General features: G+C 44.1%; 1 protein-coding gene across 2 annotated transcripts in view; it reads right to left on the bottom strand.

Annotated features, from left to right (window-relative positions):
• SAMHD1 (SAM and HD domain containing deoxynucleoside triphosphate triphosphohydrolase 1) overlaps positions 1–22,175 on the bottom strand; it is a 610,883-nt gene that overhangs the window by 587,365 nt on the left and 1,343 nt on the right. For both annotated transcript variants that reach the window (XM_077251917.1, XM_077251916.1), the window contains exons 2-3: positions 12,915–12,981; positions 12,137–12,209 (exon numbers count right to left, since the gene is read on the bottom strand). In XM_077251917.1, the coding sequence (XP_077108032.1) occupies positions 12,137–12,209; positions 12,915–12,981 (140 nt within the window). The remainder of the gene's footprint in view (positions 1–12,136; positions 12,210–12,914; positions 12,982–22,175) is intronic.

Genomic DNA, 22,175 nt, shown 5'->3' on the forward strand with positions numbered 1-22,175 from the left:
GGCCATATATAATAGTCTAGCAATTGCTATCTTCCAGGCGTTATCCACTCCAATCTCATCTACATACCCCAGTAAGCACACCATCGGATCCCTTGGTACCGTGCATCTATACGCTCCTTCCACACGACTAAAAACCACCAGCCAAAAAGCGGCCAGTCTCGTACACGTCCACATCATATGATATATTCCAGCATTGATAGTCCTACACCTCGGACACTCAGAATCAGCACGCAAACCCACTTTATACAATACTTCCGGAGATTTGTAGACTCTGTATGATATAAAGCTGCGACAGCCTATACGGTTCACTTAATGACACCCGTGGAACCCACTCCAGCACCGACTCCCAGGTTTCATTCTCCATTGGGCCCAGGTCCCTCTCCCACTTAGCTCTCGCCTTTATCGGAAATCCTAACAGGTATGTATGTAATAAGTCTTTATATAGGGTGGAAATAACTCCCCTCGTAGTCCCTTCACCACACACATATTCCAACACTATATCGTCTTGTATTCTAATACCTTCACCCCTGTTTTGAGCTCCAAATACGTGCCTCATCTGTGCATATTGGTATTCCCCCGAGGGCCCGAGTCCAATCTCCACCTGCAATTGGGAAAAGGGTTTCAGCACTCGCTGTTCAATTATCTGATTCATGTAATGAATTCCCTTGGCCTGCCACTCTGGTAGTACCCCCAATGCTACAAACTCCAGAAAGTTATTATTAAACCATATCGAAATAAATACTTTAAAATTAAATTTAAACAGCCTTGACAGAGCTAAGCTTGGGCAATGTTATCTAGGTTACCTTGTCTTTATACTTGATGCGCCACATGCAAGATGATTTGCCTTTGCAGCCTGCAAGCTGAACCAAATGTTTCACTTTTCCTTCATCATTATTAGAGAATCATATCAGCAAGATAGTGAGGGTAAGAGCATGTCAGGATAAAGACAAGTGCACAGTTCCATGACTGGGCGGTCAGATACCAGCTCGGCTGTCGACACGTTTCTGATGTTTCCACTTTTAATCATGAACATGTTCTATTTGGCTAACAAGTATGGATATTATAAAAATCATCACACTTATCTCAGATTAGGTGACAACTAACAATTTAGTAACCTCTGCCTCTCTTTGTAACCTGTTTGTCCTTTAACTGATAAAGCCAGGATATAACCAACTAGCTATTGAACCCATTCTACGCCCAGGTGGCGAGCATTTATATTGGTATATGGTCTCCATCCTGGTATGTGCTGCTACCATCTTGCACCCCCACCCTGTCATATGCTGCTCCCATCCTGCGCCCCCATTCTGTCATGTGCTGCTCCCATCCTGCGCCCCCATTCTGTCATGTGCTGCTCCCATCCTGCGCCCCCATTCTGTCATGTGCTGCTCCCATCCTGCGCCTCCATTCTGTCATGTGCTGCTCCCATCCTGCGCCCCCATTCTGTCATGTGCTGCTCCCATCCTGCGCCCCCATTCTGTCATGTGCTGCTCCCATCCTGCGCCCCCATTCTGTCATGTGCTGCTCCCATCCTACGTCCCCATTCTGTCATGTGCTGCTTGTGCTGCTCCCATCCTGCGCCCCCATTCTGTCATGTGCTGCTCCCATCCTGCGCCCCCATTCTGTCATGTGCTGCTCCCATCCTGCGCCCCCATTCTGTCATGTGCAGTAAAAAGGTCACTGGCTTGCTGCGCTGATGTATTTTCTATATATTATCAGTATAAAGTGGCTGGATTGCTCTGCTGACGTATTTTATATATGCAGACCCTGTAGTATAAGGCAGCACCCCATAGGCATACCCTGTAGTATAAGACAGCACCCCATAGGAAGACCCTGTAGTATAAGGCAGCACCCCCCCACAGGCAGACTCTGTAGGTATAAGGCAGCACCCCCCCCCTCCACAGGCAGCCCTTAGAAAGGCAGACTCTGCAGTATAAGGCAGCACCCCCCTTTCACAGGCCGGCCCTGTAGTATAAGGCAACCGCCCCCCCCACAGGCAGACCCTGTAGTATAAGGCAACCCCCCCCCCACAGGCAGACCCTGTAGTATAAGGCAGCAACCCCCCCCACAGGCAGACCCTGTAGTATAAGGCAGCAACCCCCCCCACAGGCAGACCCTGTAGTATAAGGCAGCAACCCCCCCCACAGACAGACCCTGTAGTATAAGGCAGCCCCCATAAAGAAAAACAATAAATACCTCTCTTCTTCCTGGTTCCTGCGCTGCTCCCGCTCACCACCAGACCGCGGGCACCGGGCAGTGACGTCATCGCGCCCCGTCAGTGTCGGTGATGTTAGACGCCGACATGGGGATGATGGGAGGAGCATAGCACTCCTACCCTCATCAATGCGGTCAGCTGCATCGGCTAGATGCCGATACAGCCTACCCTTTGATGACAGGCGGGGGACCCACTGCTGGCACTGCCCCCCCCCCCCCACCTGCTCAGGGGCCCATAGATTCTCCCTGCTCTGCCACAGAATGTAACTGTATCGGCGCACTGTGCACGCCAATACAGTTACAGTAGCGTAGCTCTGGATGGGCCCCCTCTGAGCACTGGGCCCACCCGGTAGCTACGCTACTGCCGGATAGGTAGGTTGTTGTGCCGGAGATTGCGGTATGCGTTCAGTGCTTACGCATACCGCGATCTCCTGGGTCACAATCCTCATCCCCGGAATGTAACACTGTGGGGTCCAGACTGCGCAGGCGCATCGCACTTGCGCAGTCTATAAAAGCTTCGGACAGAGTGACGCTCCTAGCATTATATTATAGATTTGACATTGGCACTGGTGTGTGATTACTGAAATCCAATATACACCTACTGAGAAAATAGAAAAAAAAAAAAACTATTTTACACATACAGTATCTGCCTGCATTCAGTATCTGGTACTCAAAAAGTGCTGACAATTAACAGAAACCATCCTTCATATCATGGCAAAAGTGCTGGAAGCACCCATCTTCTTACGATGACGTCCTCTTCTGGTCTTCACGCTGCGGCTCCGGCGCAGGCGTACTTTGTCTGCCCTGTTGAGGACAGAGCAAAGTACTGCAATGCACAGGTGGCGGAAAAGGTCAGAGGCCCAGCACCTGCGCACTGCAGTACTTAGCTCTGCCCTCAACAGGGTGAGTTTAATCTAACCTCTTTTTCTTATCTTTTAGGATTGGTGGTGGTGGTGGGGGGGTTTTGGGCTTATCTACGGCATTATAGAATGCTGTAGATAAGCCCCTGATGCTGGTGGGCTTAGCTCACCTTCGATTTTGGGGGTGACAGGTTCCCTTTAAGGTTTTCAAGAAAATTTGATTGGGCTATGGTTTTTAGTACAGAAAATGTTTTGGGTACAGATTTTCAATTCTTGAAAGAGTCATATGAAGCCAAGTTGGTAAGGAAGGCCTGGAATCAGGCAGCATGGCTTATCAGTAGCCGGCCTTGCCAGGCTGATAGCATTGTGCATTCCTTTATATCACACATTACAGGATGACACATTGTGTGAGCAGAGGGAGAATATACTTCAGACCGATAACAACTCAAGGTTATATAAACTCTGTACAATCTGCTCAGGTAAAAAAACAAACATCCCCAGATCCTGTGTCAATAAAGGTGCCTAAATGTACAAGTGCGGTCTGAGTTTGTTTGTTTTTTATATTTGACAGCGTTCAACCGCATAGTGTCTTAGATCCAAATCACACATCCGTGACAATGACGGATCTGAGAATGAAATCTGTGAAACTCATAGCATGTCCTATTCTGAACCGATGTTGAGGTTTAGAACAGGACATTCTCAGTGGGTCTGCGCGCTGTCAGATAGAAAAATAATAATAAATCGGGTAGCACTTAGGCATTCACTTGAATGTGCGAATGTATGGCAAATATATAAATCAGTGGGTCTGACAGCTAGCTCAAAAAGAAATAGAAAAGTCACACAGTAAGTTACACTATCTAGCTTAGGAATAAATGCAGGGTGGAAGTGTTCGCAAGTGAAGATCTTAGATGACCAATTCCCTTTTTCATTTGATCGGTAACTGCACGCAGTTTCACAATTACAGAATGTCAACACCCAGGAAAACACTTGCAAAAATATCACTATACCACTCATCTAGATGAGCTTGTTGAAATCCAAGTGCTCGCCTCTAAAACATCAGCAAAACTTATAAGTTTATAACAATTACTCTGGCCTAGGCTAATACACCATTTGGAGAAGATTCATCATTGCTTTCACATTTTCTTGGAAGTAAAAAATGGTTCTTGAGGCTCGTTCAGATGATCGTATTATACAGACGTGTGCTGTCCGAGTACAGTTCAGCATACTGATCAATGTAATTCAATGTCTGTCCATATGACTGACTAGCCATGCCAATGGGAAAAAGTTGCAGCATGCACTATTCTCAGGGAATCAGATAAGAATCGCCCATATAAGTCGCTAGGTGCAGAAAACAAAATTCAGACCCCATAAGGATCATTTGTGTAGCATCTGATTTTTACAGATGAGTTGCATTATTAACCCAGGATACTGCATTAGATCGAGTACATTTTAAATGTTGGTGTATAAAAAAGGTGATACATGGACGACAATATGGATGGAACTCTTGACAATTTTTCATATGATCATCTGATCCTGGCCTAATAATGAATTTTCACTTATTTATTTTACTCACTTATACAGCGCCATTAATTCCACAGCGCTTTACAGATATCATCGCTGTCCCCAATGGGACTCACAATCTACATTCCCCATCAGTGTGACTGTGGAGTATAATTTCTCCAGTCGCCTTCCAAGACAGCAGTATCGGAGGCTGTCTCCCCGCCCTAATAGGGGACAGGAAACAAAGAGGTTAAATACCCCTCCCCTTCCTGCTATAACACGTGTTTTTCCTGTCCCCTATGGGGCATGGAGAGTTTTCTGATAGTGCTGCCGTGGCCGGCGATCGGGGGCGCTGTTACCTTCATGTGCCGGGCAGTGGAGGTCGGGGGCTCCGCTCTCCTCCTCCGGTGACTGCTCCCATCTTCGCGACACCGTGTGACTTGGGACCCTCTATCCCGCCCTTCCTGCGCCTCCTCGTGGGGTAAATGGGGAGAAAAATGGCGTGCACTAGGAATTCTAGAATGGCGAGGTGCTGGTGTAGAGGACTGAGTCATCCTAATATACTAGAGATGAGTTTAATACACCGCACTCTGAGGATATATATTGTGACAAACTTATAATTTATTAAAGTGCTACAAACATAGTATTCAACAATGCAGTAGGCGACCAGAAGTCAAACTGACAACGTTTCGACTCTTCCAGAGTCTTTATCATGTGGTCGCTTATATAATGTGACAATGGTATATGGGTTGCCTTGTCCTGATATACCACAAATGGAATCTGGCAGTGCTGGAGAACAAGCGCCTGAATCAGGTGCCTGATACAGCAGGGCGCGGGAGCACCGCCTACACTCTAGTTTCACCAGAAACCCTATATATTTCCCACACACGGAAACGCAGCTTGTTCTCCAGCACTGCCAGATTTCATTTGCGGTATATCAGGACAAGGCAACCCATATACCATTGTCACATTATATAAGCAACCACATGATAAAAGCTCGGGAAGAGTCGAAACGTTGTCAGTTTGACTTCAGGTTGCCTACTGCATTGTTGAATACTATGTTTGTAGCACTTTAATTATAAGTTTGTCACAATATATATCCTCAGAGTGTGCGGTGTATTAAACTCATCATTAAACTCATCTCCTCGTAGGATAATGCAGGGCGGTGAAATGCACCGGGGTGCTCCTGTAAGCTCCCCGGCTTTCTCCTCCCACATCGCTGCGGCCGGAGGCCGCGCGCGCACCGGAAGTGACGCTTCCGAACTTCCGGTTTCGTCCCTACGCGTTCCACCCTGGAGCGCACGCGTGCGCCAGCCCCAGCAGCAGCCATGACGGGCGTTTCTTGCATCACCCCCTACGGACCCTAGGGAGGAGGAGCACTAGTAATCACAATGGCGACCTCGATACTATATATTCCTGGTCGGGGGAAAAGCCTCCAGGTAAGGCCCATCTGTCTATGTCCCTCTGTGACTGACTGACCGTATGGACGGCGACAAACCCCTGCACTCTGCAGAGCCCAATGTTCCCCCTCCTACTGTAAGTACTGGATGAGGTCCCTTGCTGTCCAGATAATTATAGAGTAACTTAGTTCACCTTTCTCTCTTTTTAGGGAGACAAGGTCCCTGCCCCTAAAAAGGATAAGATGCCCAGCCGCAAGTGTGGTGCATGTGCGTCCAAGCTTCCCTCCTCTTATAAGAAAAAGCTCTGCCAACCATGCACGGATAAAGTGCTGCGTAATGAACAGCCCTCTCTTCTGGACAGCATCAGAACCCTCATCAGACAGGAGGTTCAGTCCTCTATGGTGGCCCTTTCCCAGGCCCTGACACCACAGCCCCCTCATCCTAAGAAAATGAAGATGGCTCCTGTGGATTCCGACTGACGCAGGCGAGATCCGTACCTCGGGTTCGGAGAACATTTGGGAGAATGAGGGTTCCACGAAGATATGGAAGAGCTAATTTCTATGGTGAGGGGCACCATGGGGGTGGAGGAGGAGGTAGCGAGCCACTCCGTTCAAAATGATGTTTGGGGGGTTAAAACCCAGGGCCCTGAAGGGGTTCCCCATACATGATAATATTGAGAATCTTGTCCTTCATAAATGGGGGCTACCTGAGAAAGGTCTGAGTGTCCCGTCAGAGTTAAAGAATCGCTTCCCTCTTGATGGGGACTGTTCTTTATGGGAGATTCCTAAAAGTAGATGTACAGGTGTCCAGGGTAACCAAAAAGACGGCTCTTCCTTTTGAAGATCTCTCAGCTCAAAGATCCTATGGATCAGAAAATCGAGAGCTTGTTAAGGAAATCCTGGGACACACCCACCAATCTACTAAAAACAAATGTGGCCTCAACATGTGTTGCCAGATCCCTATTCCTCTGGCTACATAAATTAGAAAATCACCTTTCTCAGAGGACTTCAAGGGAAGAGATACTAAACTCTCTACCACTTCTTCAGAAGGCAACAGGGTTTCTCGCGGATGCCTCCGCTGAGTCTGTACGTGTAGCAGCTAGGTCTGCAGTTCTCTCCAATTCAGCCAGGAGAGCTCTATGGCTTAAATCCTGGGGAGGTGACATTACCTCCAAGTCCAAACTATGTGGTATTTCTTTTCAGGGACATTATGTGTTTGGACCAGCCCTTGATGGCTACAGATAAAAAGAATGCTCTTCCAGAGCACAGAGGCTCAAGGAAACGCTTTTTTCGTCCCTCCCGTGAGCAAGCTCCCCAGAGAGATTACAAGGGTAAGGGTAAAACACGTCGGTGGAGCTACCCAAAAGGGGGTAAAACCAGGACCATCCTTGTCCCCCAACATCAGCAGACCACTGAGAAGCAATGACGGGGGCAGACTCTCAGGCTCTCTCTCCCAATGGCAGGCCATCACCACAAATCAGAGGGTCCTGCGTACCATACAGGAAGGCCTGAGGTTAGAATTCGAGAGTCATCCTCCTCACCGCTTGACAATTACCTCCCTACAGTCTCCACACCTTCGAGAATCCCTGATTTCAGATCTTCTCGGTCTGCTCCAGGCAGGGGTTATTTCCCGGGTACCATATCAGGAAATGGGAGAGGGTCACTATTCTCACCTATTTTTGGTAAAAAATAGCCCTCTGTGAAACCGGATCATCATAAACCTGAAACCCCTAAATCAGGTGATCAAATATCGAAGATTCAAAATGGAATCAATCAGATCAGCAATCCCGCTTATTGGTCAGGATTGGGTAATGGCTGAGGGACGCATATTATCATGTGTCGATACATCCCAACCACAGGACGTTCCTCAGATTTGCAGTTGCCCAAGACCATTGGGTCAGCCATTATCAATTCAATGTCCTTCCATTCGGAGTCTCGTCAGCTCCACGGGTTTTTACCAAGATCATGTCAGAAGCAGTGATCTTCATCCGACAACAGGGGATCTGTATCATCCCGTATCTGGACGATTTTCTTATTGTCGCTCCATCCACTCCTCGTCTAAATCTGGATGTGACGAAGGTCCTGGATATCCTGAGATCCCTGGGGTGGATTCCGAACTTGGAAAAGTCGGCTCTCCTTCCATCTTCGAGGAAAAAAATTCTTGGGAGTTTTTCCTAGACTCAGGGGAAAGAATGTCCTTCTTACCCAGGGACCGTCAACTCGACCTCGTCCAGAGGATTTCCAGATTCAGGAATCAGACGACCCTGACCTTAAGAGACTATGTCAATCCTGGGCTCTTTGACGTCATGCATCCAAGCAGTCTCCTGGGCCCAGGCCCACACAAGAGTCCTTCAATCCCATATCCTGCTGCATTCGAAAGGACGCCAGAATGCATTAACCAGGAAGATTCCTCTCCCCAGTCACGTGAAATCCTCCCTTTCATGGTGGCTGAACTCCTGAAACCTTCAACAGGGATTCAGCTGGGATCAACTTCCTCTGAAGGTGCTCACAACGGATGCAAGCCAGAGGCTGGGGCGCCATAGTAGAAGGTTCCCATTTTCAGGGGGTTGTGGCCCCCAAACATCAGGTCCAGCTTCTCAAATCTGAGGGAACTAAAAGCGGTAGAGGAGGCGCTACCCTCATCCAAGGTCACCATGTACGTGTAATGTACGACAACACGACTACAGTGGCCTACCTCTGACACCAAGGAGGCACGAAATACACCAGCCTGAAATTAACCGCTGCAAGGATTTTTTCCTGGGCGGAAAAACACCTCCTATCCATCACAGCAGTGCACATAAAGGGATCAGACAATGACCAAGCAGACTTCCTCAGAGGGAGGGACTTCCATCTAGGGGAGTGGTCTCTAAACCAAGAGGTCTTCCTATCCCTGGTCTGGAGGTGGGGAAGTCCCAACGTGGATCTGTTTGCCAACAGTCAGAACACGAAGTCGAGTACCTTCTTCTCCCTCAACCCCTCAAGCGAAGCACAAGGACTGGATGCCTTCTCCCATCCTTGGAAGTTCGCTCTGGCATACGCCTTCCTGCCAATTCCTATGTTAGCAAGAACACTACAAAAGATCCCGGCAGACAGAGTCACAACGATTCTGGTGGCACCGAGGTGGCAAGGAAGAAGCTGATACGGCGCATTGACAGACATGTCTCTAGAGGGCCCGATACTTCTGCCCCAGATAGTCGATCTTCTTCAGCAGGGACCCCTGCTACACCCGGACTTACACAGGTTGAAACTGGCGGCCTGGTTACTGAGGCCGAGATTCTGAGAGCCAGAGGTCTCTCAGATGACGTAATACAGACCTTACAAAAAAGTAGGAAACCAATAACCAAAGCCATCTATGGCAAGGTTTGGGAAAAAATTTTCATCCTGGCGTTTCCCCAACAACCCCGATCCATTCCATCCCAATATTGCACAAATCTTAGAATTTCTCCAGAGGGGACTGGATCTAGGACTCCCACCTAGTACCCTGAAGGTTCAGGTGTCGGCACTTAGTTTCTTCTTTGATCAGGATTTAGCAAGCCACCCCTGGGTTAGACGTTTCATGACATCTGCAACTAGGATTCACCCTAGGCTCTATGTCCAGACCCCTCCTTAGGATTTGAACCAAGTCCTGAATAGTCTGACCGGGGACTCGTTTGAACCTTTATCAACCATCAGCTTAAAAATCCTGACCCTTAAGACTGTCTTCCTAGTAGCGATCACTACCGCTAGGCATATAGGAGAGCTGCAGGCCTTGTCAGTACAGGAGCCATACTTAACCATCACCATGGATAGCATAATCCTTAAGCTAGACCCTTCCTTTATGCCTAAGGTGGTCTCGGATATCGTTTTACCCTCATTCTGTCCAAATCCCTCTAATCCGAAGGAAGAAGCCTTTCACACCCTGGATGTCCACAGGGTGGTCCTTTTCTACCTCCAACAGACTGAAAATTGGAGGATAGACCAAAACCTATTCGTCCAGCTGACAGGACGGAATAGAGGCAAAAAGGCAGCTAAAAGTACAATCACTAACTGTATCAAACAAGCCATTTATCTAGCGTATTCATCTCAGAAGCTTGCACCTCTGGCATCACTGAAGGCCCACTCCACCCGTTCAGTCTCGACTTCCTGGGCAGAGAGAGGGAACGCATCATCTGAGCAGATATGCAGAAACGCCACCTGGTAGTCAGTCCACACATTCACCAGGCACTACAGACTACATTTCAATAGGGACCTATCATTTGGCAGATGCGTTCTGCAGGCAGTTGTCCCTCCCTAACAAATTAGCTGTTGGCATTACTCCGATACTGCTGTCGTGGAAGGGGACTGGAGAAAATAGAAACCAAATTACCGGTAAGACTAATTCTATGAACCTTCCACGACAACACTAATTTCCCTCCCTATTTGATATTCTTATTGGATGACTCCTGCACTTAAGTGGTAACTATACATGCTACTGTGTCCAGAAAAAACACTGGTGGTTGCAGGAAGGGGAGGGGTATTTAACCTCTGTTTCCTGTCCCCTATTAGGGCAGGGAGACATCCTCTGATACTGCTGTCGTGGAAGGTTACTAGAAACCGAATTACCGGTAAGACTAATTCTATTTTCGCTCCTTATTCATTAGTTAAAAACCAACAAAAAAATAAATAAATAAAAGTAAACTTTACTTGGTTTTGTCTGTGGCTTTTTTTTGGTTGGCATTATGGTCATGGACATTTGGGAGTTCAAGTAGCCCATCATTCATCATTTGTGCTGCGGTATCCTAGTGCAAAACTTGTAGTCATTTTTATTGTTGCGCATTTGAAAACTAACGTATTTTCTAAACTTATTGAAAGAAAAATGTGACCTTTTTCTCTAAAATTTTAAAAAAGGGGGCAAAGAAGCAAAACAAATCTTAAGGCCATGTGCACACGTTCAGGATTTTTCGCGTTTTTTTGCTATAAAAACGTGATAACGCGAAAAAAACGCTTACATATGCCTCCTATTTTATTTACAGGGTATTCAGCATTTTTTGTGCAAATGTTGCGATTTTTTCCGCAAAAAAAAAATCACATCGCGGAAAAAAAAGCAACATGTTCATTAAAAATGCGGAATTGCGGGGATTCCGCACACCTAGGAGTCCATTGATCTGCTTACTTCCCGCACGGGGCTGTGCACACCATGCGGGAAGTAAGCAGATTATGTGCGGTTGGTACCCAGGGTGGAGGAGAGGAGACTCTCCTCCACGGACTGGGCACCATATAATTGGTTAAAAAAAAAAAAATTAAAGTAAAAAAATAGTCCTATACTCACCCTCTGATGGCCCCGGAGTGTTCCCGCCTCTCCGGTGCATGCTCTCTCTTCGGTTCCAATAGATGGTGTGGTTCAGGACCTGTGATGACGTCACTGTCTTGTGATTGGTCGCGTGACCGCTCATGTGACTCTCGCGACCAATCACAAGCCGCGACGTCATCACAGGTCCTGAACCACACCGGCATCTATAGGAACGGACGCCGCTGAGGAGATTGGCTGGCTGCCTGCAGGTGAGTATAACCATTTTTTTATTTTTTTTATTATTTTTAAACATTCTATCTTTTACTATAGATGCTGCATAAGCAGCATCTATAGTAACAAGTTGGTCACACTTGTCAAACAGTATGTTTGACAAGTGTGACCAACTTGTCAGTCAGTTTTCCAAGCGATGCTACAGATCGCTTGGAAAACTTTAGCATTCTGCAAGCTAATTACGCTTGCAGAATGCTAAAAAAACGTGAAAAAAAAACGCAAAAAAAAAAATGCGGATTTCTTGCAGAAAATTTCCGTTTTTCTTCAGGAAATTTCTGCAAGAAATCCGGACGTGTGCACATACCCTAAAGGTCTTTGAAGTTGTCTCAATACTTCCAAGTATTCAGCACACAGTCTGAGGCGCTTGGCACAAATAGACAAGAAAAGATAAAAGTGACAACGATCACGCCCACCCCTCCCCCCACAATTGATGAATTGGGGCCTTTATGTTCATTGTTCAGTGCATGAGTTCCAAGAGGATTCAGAAATGGTGATATCAATATTTCAATTTCTTGCAATTACATCAGATTGTATCAACAAATGTATTCATGTCTATCTGGAAATTTTAGCTGGCAGAATCAGAATTGCTCCTAGCAGTCATGGGCTGAAGTAGTGATAGTGACATACCTTCATATTAGGATTGGCGTTCTGACATAGCAAACGAAAACTATGGAGTACTTGCAATCTTTTTCCTACAGGGCTGGTGAAAATATAAAAAAGTTGCATTATAAATAATATTCTAAATGCTATTAGGCCACTCTAACATGTTCTATATTTTACATCAGTATTTGTAAGCCAAAACCAGGAGTGGGTAATAAATACAGAAGTGGTGACGTGTTTCTATTATACTGTTCCTCTGCTTCTCTTCTAGTTTTGGCTTACAAATACTCAGGTTAATTAATGAATGTGTGAAAGTGGCCTTAGGAAAAAAAATTTCATTCATTTTCAAGAGTGCACTCCTATTAAGAGGCAGACACTCAGACGTACTAGACGGATTCTGAGTGTTTGCCTCCATTAGGTGTATATGCCCAAAAGGACGCACATCAGAGCGCATGTTTGTTCTTCCAGCACCATTAGTCTATGGCCCTGTAGGTGCATACGTCAAAATCGCATTTTTTGCAGGGGGTTCGAACACATTCCCTGACGTGGCCAATGAACAAGTGACGGAACACAACGTGAAAGCACCCCAATATTCAATTTTCAATTTATTTGCAAGGAAGGATTCTGCTGCATACACCAAACATATCCATAAGGCCCTTTAAGTCCAGACAATTATAGACCGTGAACCTTTCATTTTATTATTTTGTTCACTGTATGGTAAAAGGTCACGTGCACAATCCAATACAGAAGTAACCAGCAAATAAAATGCTGCCTTCATTATGTGAAAAACAGAAACCAAGTTTACCTGATGTTCATTTCTTTCAAATGGTCTTCTGTGAGGTACCGAAGAGTGGTTCCCTTTACTGTATGTTCTGGAAGAAAAGGCAAATATAGGTGGCAAGTCATGTGGAAGAATATTAAATGCCTGTAGTAATTGAATTCTAGAAAACAGGAAAGGGAGCCTCTTGTGACTCGAATATCAGTGTTAAACACAGGGCTGCAGAATCAGAGTTGGTGTCAAAATAAAATGGACCGAATCCGACTTTCAAAATATATAATAAATTGGGTGCAGTAGTACAATGCAGGATGTGCTGGAAATGTTGTCATGAGAATTTGGGAAAGTTATGAAATGTCCTCTAAATGTCTATCCTGTACCTGATGTAAGCTTTTAGTGGAGATAAATCTGTGCTGCACTTTATGTACATGCTCATTAGTGACCAGTGCTGTGCAGAGACTGGGAAAAAGGAGTCTGACTTTTTTTTTTTTTCTTTTTTAAATACAAGAAAAATCTAAGATATCTCCATAAAAAAAAATAAAAAATTAAAATTTCTTCTAATTTTACACTTTTATTGCCAGCTCCATGTAAATGAATATGTCAATAATGCCGTCCATTAGCTTTTAAAGCTGTTGTCTCAAGTCCGTCAATGGGTAAGAGTGCTTGTTAAAACGATCAACTCTGCAAATTTACCTCTTATTTTCAATAATAAAGGAATCTTTAAATGTTATAATGTAGAGCGACTTGCCGAGGCAGAGTGGCTGGTTACCTAGGTAAGGAGTGCGCAAGACTAAGCTCTATGCTTAACAGCCTGCTCACACCACTGGACCCAACCTGTCTCAGCCCCCCCGCAGTTCTCCTCCCAAGCTGTAGAGGCAAAGCAGCTCAGTTTGGACCAGTGGCACGACCATGCTGTTGGTCTGAACTATCAATCTTCTGACATTCACCATCCCCGGCAAAAAGAAACCCTTAGCTGGGGTGCAAGGTGATCATAAAGAAACATGAGAAAAGCCTTTTAAATGCCCGGCACATAACATCATCAGGGGAACTAAAATAGCCAATATTTGTAAAAGCCCAAAACAAACAGCTCCTATTTAAAGGGGATGGCCAACAAACATTTTCACAAAATAGGTGATGAATATAAAAATAGCAGCCACTGTCGGCATATAGTTCATGAGTGTATGCATCCAAAAGTGGTTGGCTTCTGTGGCATCCATCCATCATAGGGATCTCTTGCAGAAAATTGTATGCCACACAATATACAGTTTTTGCAATAGTCCTTATAGGCAAGCACAGTCTGCTTTGTTTGGTCTATACACTTTGCGGATACATGGCAGCTTTTCCTAATGGAGACGTTTGGCTAAGTGTGTGAAATTAGTGTACAGTTAGCCTAATATGCATCTTCCCAAAACATGATCCTGCACTGGCTGGCGTCAGGACAAAACAGAGGGTTGGTTAGAGGGGTCTACCCCCTCATTGTCGAGGCTATTTAATTTCCACAATCACAGAGCCCTTTTCAGTTTCTCATAAATGCAGTTGCATAAGGGCTGGTTTTTTTTTACTGTTGCTGCCAGAGAATTTCAGAATGTTTCCAAACTTCAGAAACCTTTGCCCATTAACTGTGGATGTCAAACAAGAGGCATATGATACCTTCCTCTGGCATCAGGAGTGGCTGGCCAGAGAATCAGAATATGTGACCCTGGAAACCTCCTTTATTATAGCAGTAGTTGGTGACAGTTTTACAATGGAAATGCACAGGAGTTTGTTAAACAAAATTCATACGGTAATTTATTAAAGTACCACTTTGGTGATTTTTTACATATATTTCTCACAATAGCAATAAGTTGTGAATATGCAACGAGAGCAGGAACATAGTCGCCGAACCCCATTCTCTGTCGTTTTCACACAATTTTTTCAGTGTGGGGTGGAGGTTACTTCTTAAATGTTCTCAATGCAAGTCTGAGACTCAAGAGCCTTCTGATGGACACAGCAGAAAGTGTAATCCAGCAGGTTACAAATGCGCTCACGTGTTGCACAGCTGAAAACAGCCTCCGTCGAGTATATTACTGCATTCATTACGCCAGAGTAGTCCTAAATGTACTTATTTGGTTACATGCTACATTATTGTTCAGGTATCAATTAAGGCGCATGATCTGCATAGTGCCAAAAAGCTTGTTTCTCAAAATATATTGCTACACCCATTCTGTTTATCTCAACGATTCACCTAGGACAAAGGTTATGATGTGAAATCGCAAAACAGATGAAAACAGAACAGATCATAAATGTACAATTATGTTCACCTTTGCACATTATCTTAATTTTCCGCACATCGTGACTAGTTGTTTGCAAAGGCACATAAGTTACCTATGTAGGAAAAATTATTACAATTACACAATAATAGTACACTCATTAAAAAAAATAGTTTTTATGTTGCAGGATTATTTTTTCAGCAAGGTTTCGTCTGAATGAAGCAAGAGTGAAGTGGCTGTTGATGGGCTGCATTATGGCTGGAACAGCGCTGGCGCAGGATGTGAGTATATGGCCTCTTTCACACTTCAGTCTTTTGGCGTCAGTTTGAAACCGCCATTTTCGTCAAATAGCGGATCCGCCATTTTTTTCTGGCGGATCCGCTATTTTCCCATAGACATGCATTAGCGACAGATTGTGGCGGATGGTCGTCTGTTCCATCCGCCATGTGACGGATCCGTCGAGATTTGGCGAACGTCATCTAGACATTGACGGACATTATAACGTTTTTTGTCTGCGCCGAAATGGCGGATCGCGACGGATCCGTCGCGTCCGCCATTCCATAGAATGGCTGCCTATGGGCGACGGATCCGTCGCGACCGTTATTTGGCTGATCCGTCGCCCCAATCCGCTTTTTCAATTGAGCATGCTCCAAAAAGTAGATACTTTTCCCAGACAACACCCAAGTAACGGATCCGTCAAAAAACGGATCCGTTAGAACAGTTTTCTCAACAATTGTGACGGATCCGTCACAATGTCGGAGCTGACTGACGCCAAACAACTGAAGTGTGAAAGAAGCCTAAGCTGTTATTTTATAAATTGGTGGGGGGGGGGGGGGGAAATATAGCAATTGAGAACAGGTTGTGTGAGTACTGGACAACACCTTTAACATTTTTTGGATGGGGAAGGGTATTGATGTTTAAAGCTCCACTCCAGCTCTTTTAACTGCAGCATTGGAGTGGTGCTACTAATCCAAGTTTCCTGCCCCTGGTCTTCTACGTCTACATCTTAATTTGTTCTCTGTGCTACTCCAGTCCGTCCCCAGCAGTTTTTGACCTGCTGGATCACTCCAGTGTTTGCTGGGTAAGCCAGACATCACTACTCAATGAAAGTCTATGAGAGCCAGAAAGAGGCCAGAACGAGGCTCTCAAACACTTACATTGAGAGCTTAATGAAGGTAGAAAGCAGCCGACAGCACATCAATGTTAGGACGCCCGCTCCAGTCCAATGACCCAATTGGAAACAAAACAGTCCAGCAAGAAAAAGGAACCGCATCCAATCCAGGTGATGAAAAAATTCACAGCAAACTTTATTCTGCCATGATGCAGGTCTTTGTTAAGCAAACACAATACATAAAATGGCAGCCTAATATAGTGGGGAGGCACACGCTCACCAATCACTAACAAGGTATTTTGTATTTATTTTAAGTGGGCAGTACCTTGTTAGTGACTGGTGAGCATGTGCCACCACACTATATACACTCACCGGCCACTTTATTAGGTACACCATGCTAGTAACGGGTTGGACCCCCTTTTGCCTTCAGAACTGCCTCAATTCTTCGTGGCATAGATTCAACAAGGTGCTGGAAGCATTCCTCAGAGATTTTGGTCCATATTGACATGATGGCATCACACAGTTGCCGCAGATTTGTCGGCTGCACATCCCAAAGATGCTCCATACAAGGCAGGATGGATCCATGCTTTCATGTTGTTTACGCCAAATTCTGACCCTACCATCCGAATGTCGCAGCAGAAATCGAGACTCATCAGACCAAGCAACGTTTTTCCAATCTTCTACTGTCCAATTTCGATGAGCTTGTACAAATTGTAGCCTCAGTTTCCTGTTCTTAGCTGAAAGGAGTGGTACCCGGTGTGGTCTTCTGCTGCTGTAGCCCATCTGCCTCAAAGTTCGACGCACTGTGCGTTCAGAGATGCTCTTAGGCCTACCTTGGTTGTAACGGGTGGCGATTTGAGTCACTGTTGCCTTTCTATCAGCTCGAACCAGTCTGCCCATTCTCCTGTGACCTCTGGCATCAACAAGGCATTTCCGCCCACAGAACTGCCGCTCACTGGATTTTTTTTCTTTTTCGGACCATTCTCTGTAAACCCTAGAGATGGTTGTGCGTGAAAATCCCAGTAGATCAGCAGTTTCTGAAATACTCAGACCAGCCCTTCTGGCACCAACAACCATGCCACGTTCAAAGGCACTCAAATCACCTTTCTCCCCCATACTGATGCTCGGTTTGAACTGCAGGAGATTGTCTTGACCATGTCTACATGCCTAAATGCACTGAGTTGCCGCCATGTGATTGGCTGATTAGAAATTAAGTGTTAACAAGAAGTTGGACAGGTGTACTTAATAAAGTGGCCAGTGAGTGTATATTGTATGTATTGTGTATGCTTGACAAAGACCTGCATTGGTCAAAACGTTGCATCATGGCAGAATAAAGTTTGTTGTGAATTTTTTCATCACCTGGATTGGATGCAGTTCCTTTTTCTTAGATTGAGAGATTGTGACAGTTACCTCTGACTTCCGTTCAATCAGAAGTTGTGGTCACAAGATGGTGGAGCAGCACTGCATAGAGTATAAGGCAAGGGTCAAACAACTTAGAAAAGTAACACTGCAATAAAAAAAAAAACATTAAAAAAAGTATTTAGTGTTGTTGCGTCTACAAGAACAATCTTTCAAAGCATAATTCAATTAACCCATGCAGTAAACTGCGCAAGGGTTTGTGCACATGACTTCTAAACTTAGCCAAACCAGAGTTTTGTAAGCAGATGACGCTGCAGTAAACTCTGGAGTTTGCTTTCCTGAAGTGACTTTTGTGTTGGCTTTTTGATTATTCTCTGAGCCAACAGATTTGGACACTGGTGTTATTTGGAATCGTTTTCCCAATCTTCTTGTGACATTTTCTTTACTGTTGTTTTTTGGTCCTTTTTTCACTCCATTAAATGATGAGGAAACCACCAGAATTTTTTTTTTTCAAAGAAAATTAAAGCAAAAGGGTCTAAAGACATTCAGGCGTTTACTGGATGACTTGAATTATAAAGCGCAAAGAATATATTATTCTGGCATCTTTTTCCAAGCTGAAGATGCCAGAAGAATTTACAGGTCACTTATTCTTCTGTCCATTTGGCGTTTTTGGAAGCCCGAGGCTGTTAAATGCATATATGACCATCCTTCTGAGCTTTCTGAAATGCATTTTCAGTGGAAGAATATGCCTGAGATGAATGTAGTGAACAAACCCTAAGAAAATATTTATTTTAGGAAGTTGGCGCATTTTCGCAAAATAATATAAAGCTTTCACCCTATCATATAACGTATTGAAAAACAGGAAAAGAGCGGTGTCATTCAAAACTACAACTTGTCCTGCAAAGAACAAGCCCTCAAAAGGCTATGTTGAGAGGAAAAAAAAAAAAGAAAGAAGGGGAGGCAAAATTAAATATTAGATGCAGTGGGATTCGGTATTATAATAATAATAATAATAATAATAATATTTTAGCAAATTTAGGTCGAAGATTGCAGAGATCACATATGCATGTATTTCAGAGTAAGGGTATGTGCACAAGTTCAGGATTTTTCACGTTTTTTTCGCTATAAAAACGCGAAAAAAAGCATCCATTAAGCATCCTATAGTTAGAATGCAATCCGCAATTTTTGAGCACGTTGTGTTTTTTCCGCAAAAAAAAACCGCATTGAGGGAAAAAAAACGCAGCATGTTTACTAATTTTGAGGATTTTTTGCATTTTTCCTTCTATATTATTGAATTGGGGAAGCTTCAGAAAAAAAGGCGACAAATCCGCCAAGAAAAAAAGGTGCGAAAACCGCAAGAAAACCGTGAAAAAAAAGCGTGCGGATTTCCTGCAGAAAAAGTCCGTTTTTTTGTCAGGAAATTTCTGCAAACATTCCTGAAGTGTGCACATAGCATAACTCCGATCACTTCTACATCAGAAAATAATTACGGTAGATGCCACGACTTCCGAGTCTTGCTGGGACTCAGTATAGGACACTTGCATGATACCTGCCAATCACGCACGTATTCCAAAAGTTATCAGTAGATGTGACGTCAACAGCCCTGCTCAACTCCCAATACAGAAGTGAACTGAGTGCTAACACATTTGAAAAAATGAAAAACAATTATAGAAAATGTATGCAAACCAAGAGTGTCATCAGGGTCAACAGGAGAGTGAGGGAAGCGTGCGTATCCAACCGTCTCAAGTTGATGCTGGAACGATTGACAATAGCATTTAGGGGGTTAATAACTAAACAGTGATCTTTCCTGTAAAAGCAGCTATACAAGAAACGCAAGGTCACAGGAATCTGCCCTGTCTTTTGGCACCAGCACATACATAAAGGGAACCTGCCTTGTCCAGAAATGCTGTTAGCATGCAAATATACAGGTGCTTCTCACAAAATTAGAATATTATTTCAGTTCTTCAATACAAAAAGTGAAACTCATTATATAGAGTCATTACAGAGTGATCTATTTCAAGTATTTCTGTTAATGTTGATGATTATGGCTTACGATCACTGAAAACCCAAAAGTCATTATCTCAGTAAATTATACTAATTAACAAAAAAAACCCTGCAAAGGTTTCCTATGTGTTTAAAAAGGTCCCTTATTCTGTTTCAGTAGGTTCCACAATCATGGGGAAGACTTGCTGATTTGACAGATATCCAGAAGGCAGTCATTGACACACTCCACAAGGAGGGTAAGCCACAAAAGGTCATTGCTAAAGAAGCTGGCTGTTCACAAAGTGCTATATCCAAGCATATTAATGGAAAGTTGAGTGGAAGGAAAAAGTGTGGTAGAAAAAGGTGATCGAGTAACTGGGATAACCGCAGCCTTGAAAGGATTGTTAAGACATGGCCATTAAAAAATTTGGTGGAGATTTACAAGGAGTGGACTGCTGCTGGAGTCATTGCTTCAAGAGCCACCACACACAGACATATCCAGGACATGGGCTACAAGTGTCGCATTCCTTGTGTCAAGCCACTCATGACCAATAGATAACGCCAGAAGTTTTATCACTGTGCTTGATTGGCCAGCAAACTCGCCTGACCTTAACCCCATGGAGAATCTATGGGGTATTGGCAAGAGGAAGATGAGACACCAGAACCAACAATGCAGACGAGCTGAAGACTGCTATCAAAGGAACCTGGGCTTTCATAACATCTCAGCAGTGCCACAGGCTGATGGCCTCCATGCCACGCCGTATTGAGACAGCAATTGATGCAAAAGGAGCCCCGACCAAGTATTGAGTGCATTTACTGAACATACATTTCAGTAGGCCAACATTTCGGATTTTAAAATCATTTTTCAAGCTGGTGTTATAAAGTATTCTAAGTTACTGAGATAATGACTTTTGGGTTTTCATTGGCTGTAAATCATAATCATCAACATTAACAGAAATAAACACTTGAAATAGATCACTCTGTAATGACATATGTAATATATATATATTACATGAGTTTCACTTTTGTATTGAAGAACTGAAATAAATTTACTTTTTGATGATATTCTAATTTTGTGAGAAGCATCGGTAGCGCTAATCTGTAGGTTAATAGAATTACAATGCTATACTGAAAGTGCAACTGCAGGTACAAAAATTAGTTTTATTCTTCCCGAGAGCTGCCGGCTTTCAGCCATAAAAAAAAAATGGCAGGAACGGATATTCACCGATCACAGCACTGAGAGGCAGATATAAGCTCAGCCCTGGCACTTTGATTGACAGCGAGGTCTGCAGTGCATGTGGGCACAGTAAGCTATCAAAGCGCCAAAGCCAAGATCACTGTATACTGAGCTTTTCATATACCGTATATGGATTTTGTTGAAAGATTTCTGCAACTGAACATCAGTTCTGTTCAACAGAATGGGTAGATCACATATGTGAAAAAACAAGACCTATGAATGAGGCTTTAGGGTACAGTTACACTTGTCAAATTATGCTGTTGAACAGTTGATCAGCTATATTTGCCAATTGGCAGTCTTGTGCTAGCCTTTTAGGCAGTGTGCACACCTTGCGTTTTTTCTGCTTTTTTTCAGCGCAGATGACACAAAACCTGAAGGGTTTTCTGATGCCAGCAAAGTGAATGAGAATCCTGATGTCTTGTGCACACGTTGCTTATTTGTGACATGCAGATCGAAATCTGCAGCATGTCACTTTTTCAGAGTTTTGGCTGCAGATTTTACCAATTCTAATAAGATTGGAAAAATCTGCACCAAATACGCAAGTAAAAATCGTTTGTTTATTTGCCACTGCATCTTTTCTGCACCAAGTTCTTAATGTGTGCATATATCTTTAGACTGACCGAATTCCCACATGCACAGAATGATTTGGAACAGGCTGTCATTGTTCTCGGCAGCATGCTCTGTTGAACCAGGATGATGAGCTGCCGAAAATAATGATTTTTAAGCCTGCTTAGAAATCATTTCACCTGGTAAACGATTGTTTGCTTATATGCTACGTGACCGGCAGCCTGTTTGCATTGAGAATGAGTGATCCTAGTAATACTCAGTTATGATAATCGGCCAATGTAAATGCACACTAAGGCTGTGTGCACACGTTGCTGATTTTTAGCGGTTTTTCGCGATAAAAACGCTATAAAACCGCAAAAAAAAAAGCATACAATATGCATCCCATCATTTAGAATGAATTCCGCAATTTTTGTGCACGATGCGTTTTTTTTCCGCGAAAAAAACCGCATCGTGGTAAAAAACGCAGCATGTTCATTAATTTTGCGGGATTTTTTGCGGATTTCCCACTATAAAATGCATTGGGAAATGTCCGGAAAAAAATGCATGCAGATTTCTTGCAGCAAATTTCAGGTTTTTCTCAGGAATTTTCTGCAAGAAATCCTGAACGTGTGCACATAGCGTCAGTGGTCCTCTATCCAGGCTAATTACCGCAATGTTTCCAAACACAGAGAAATCTGAGGAGCTAAGATGAAGGAGATTTAGTGTTCGGGCGGGATTGGTTCCCTTGTATTTTAGTTACCTATAGAGGTTGCCATGGACTATTCCATTGATTGCTTAGCCTGGGG

The sequence above is a fragment of the Ranitomeya variabilis genome, chromosome 4, assembly GCF_051348905.1.
Source record: "Ranitomeya variabilis isolate aRanVar5 chromosome 4, aRanVar5.hap1, whole genome shotgun sequence".
Classification (NCBI taxonomy): domain Eukaryota; kingdom Metazoa; phylum Chordata; class Amphibia; order Anura; family Dendrobatidae; genus Ranitomeya; species Ranitomeya variabilis.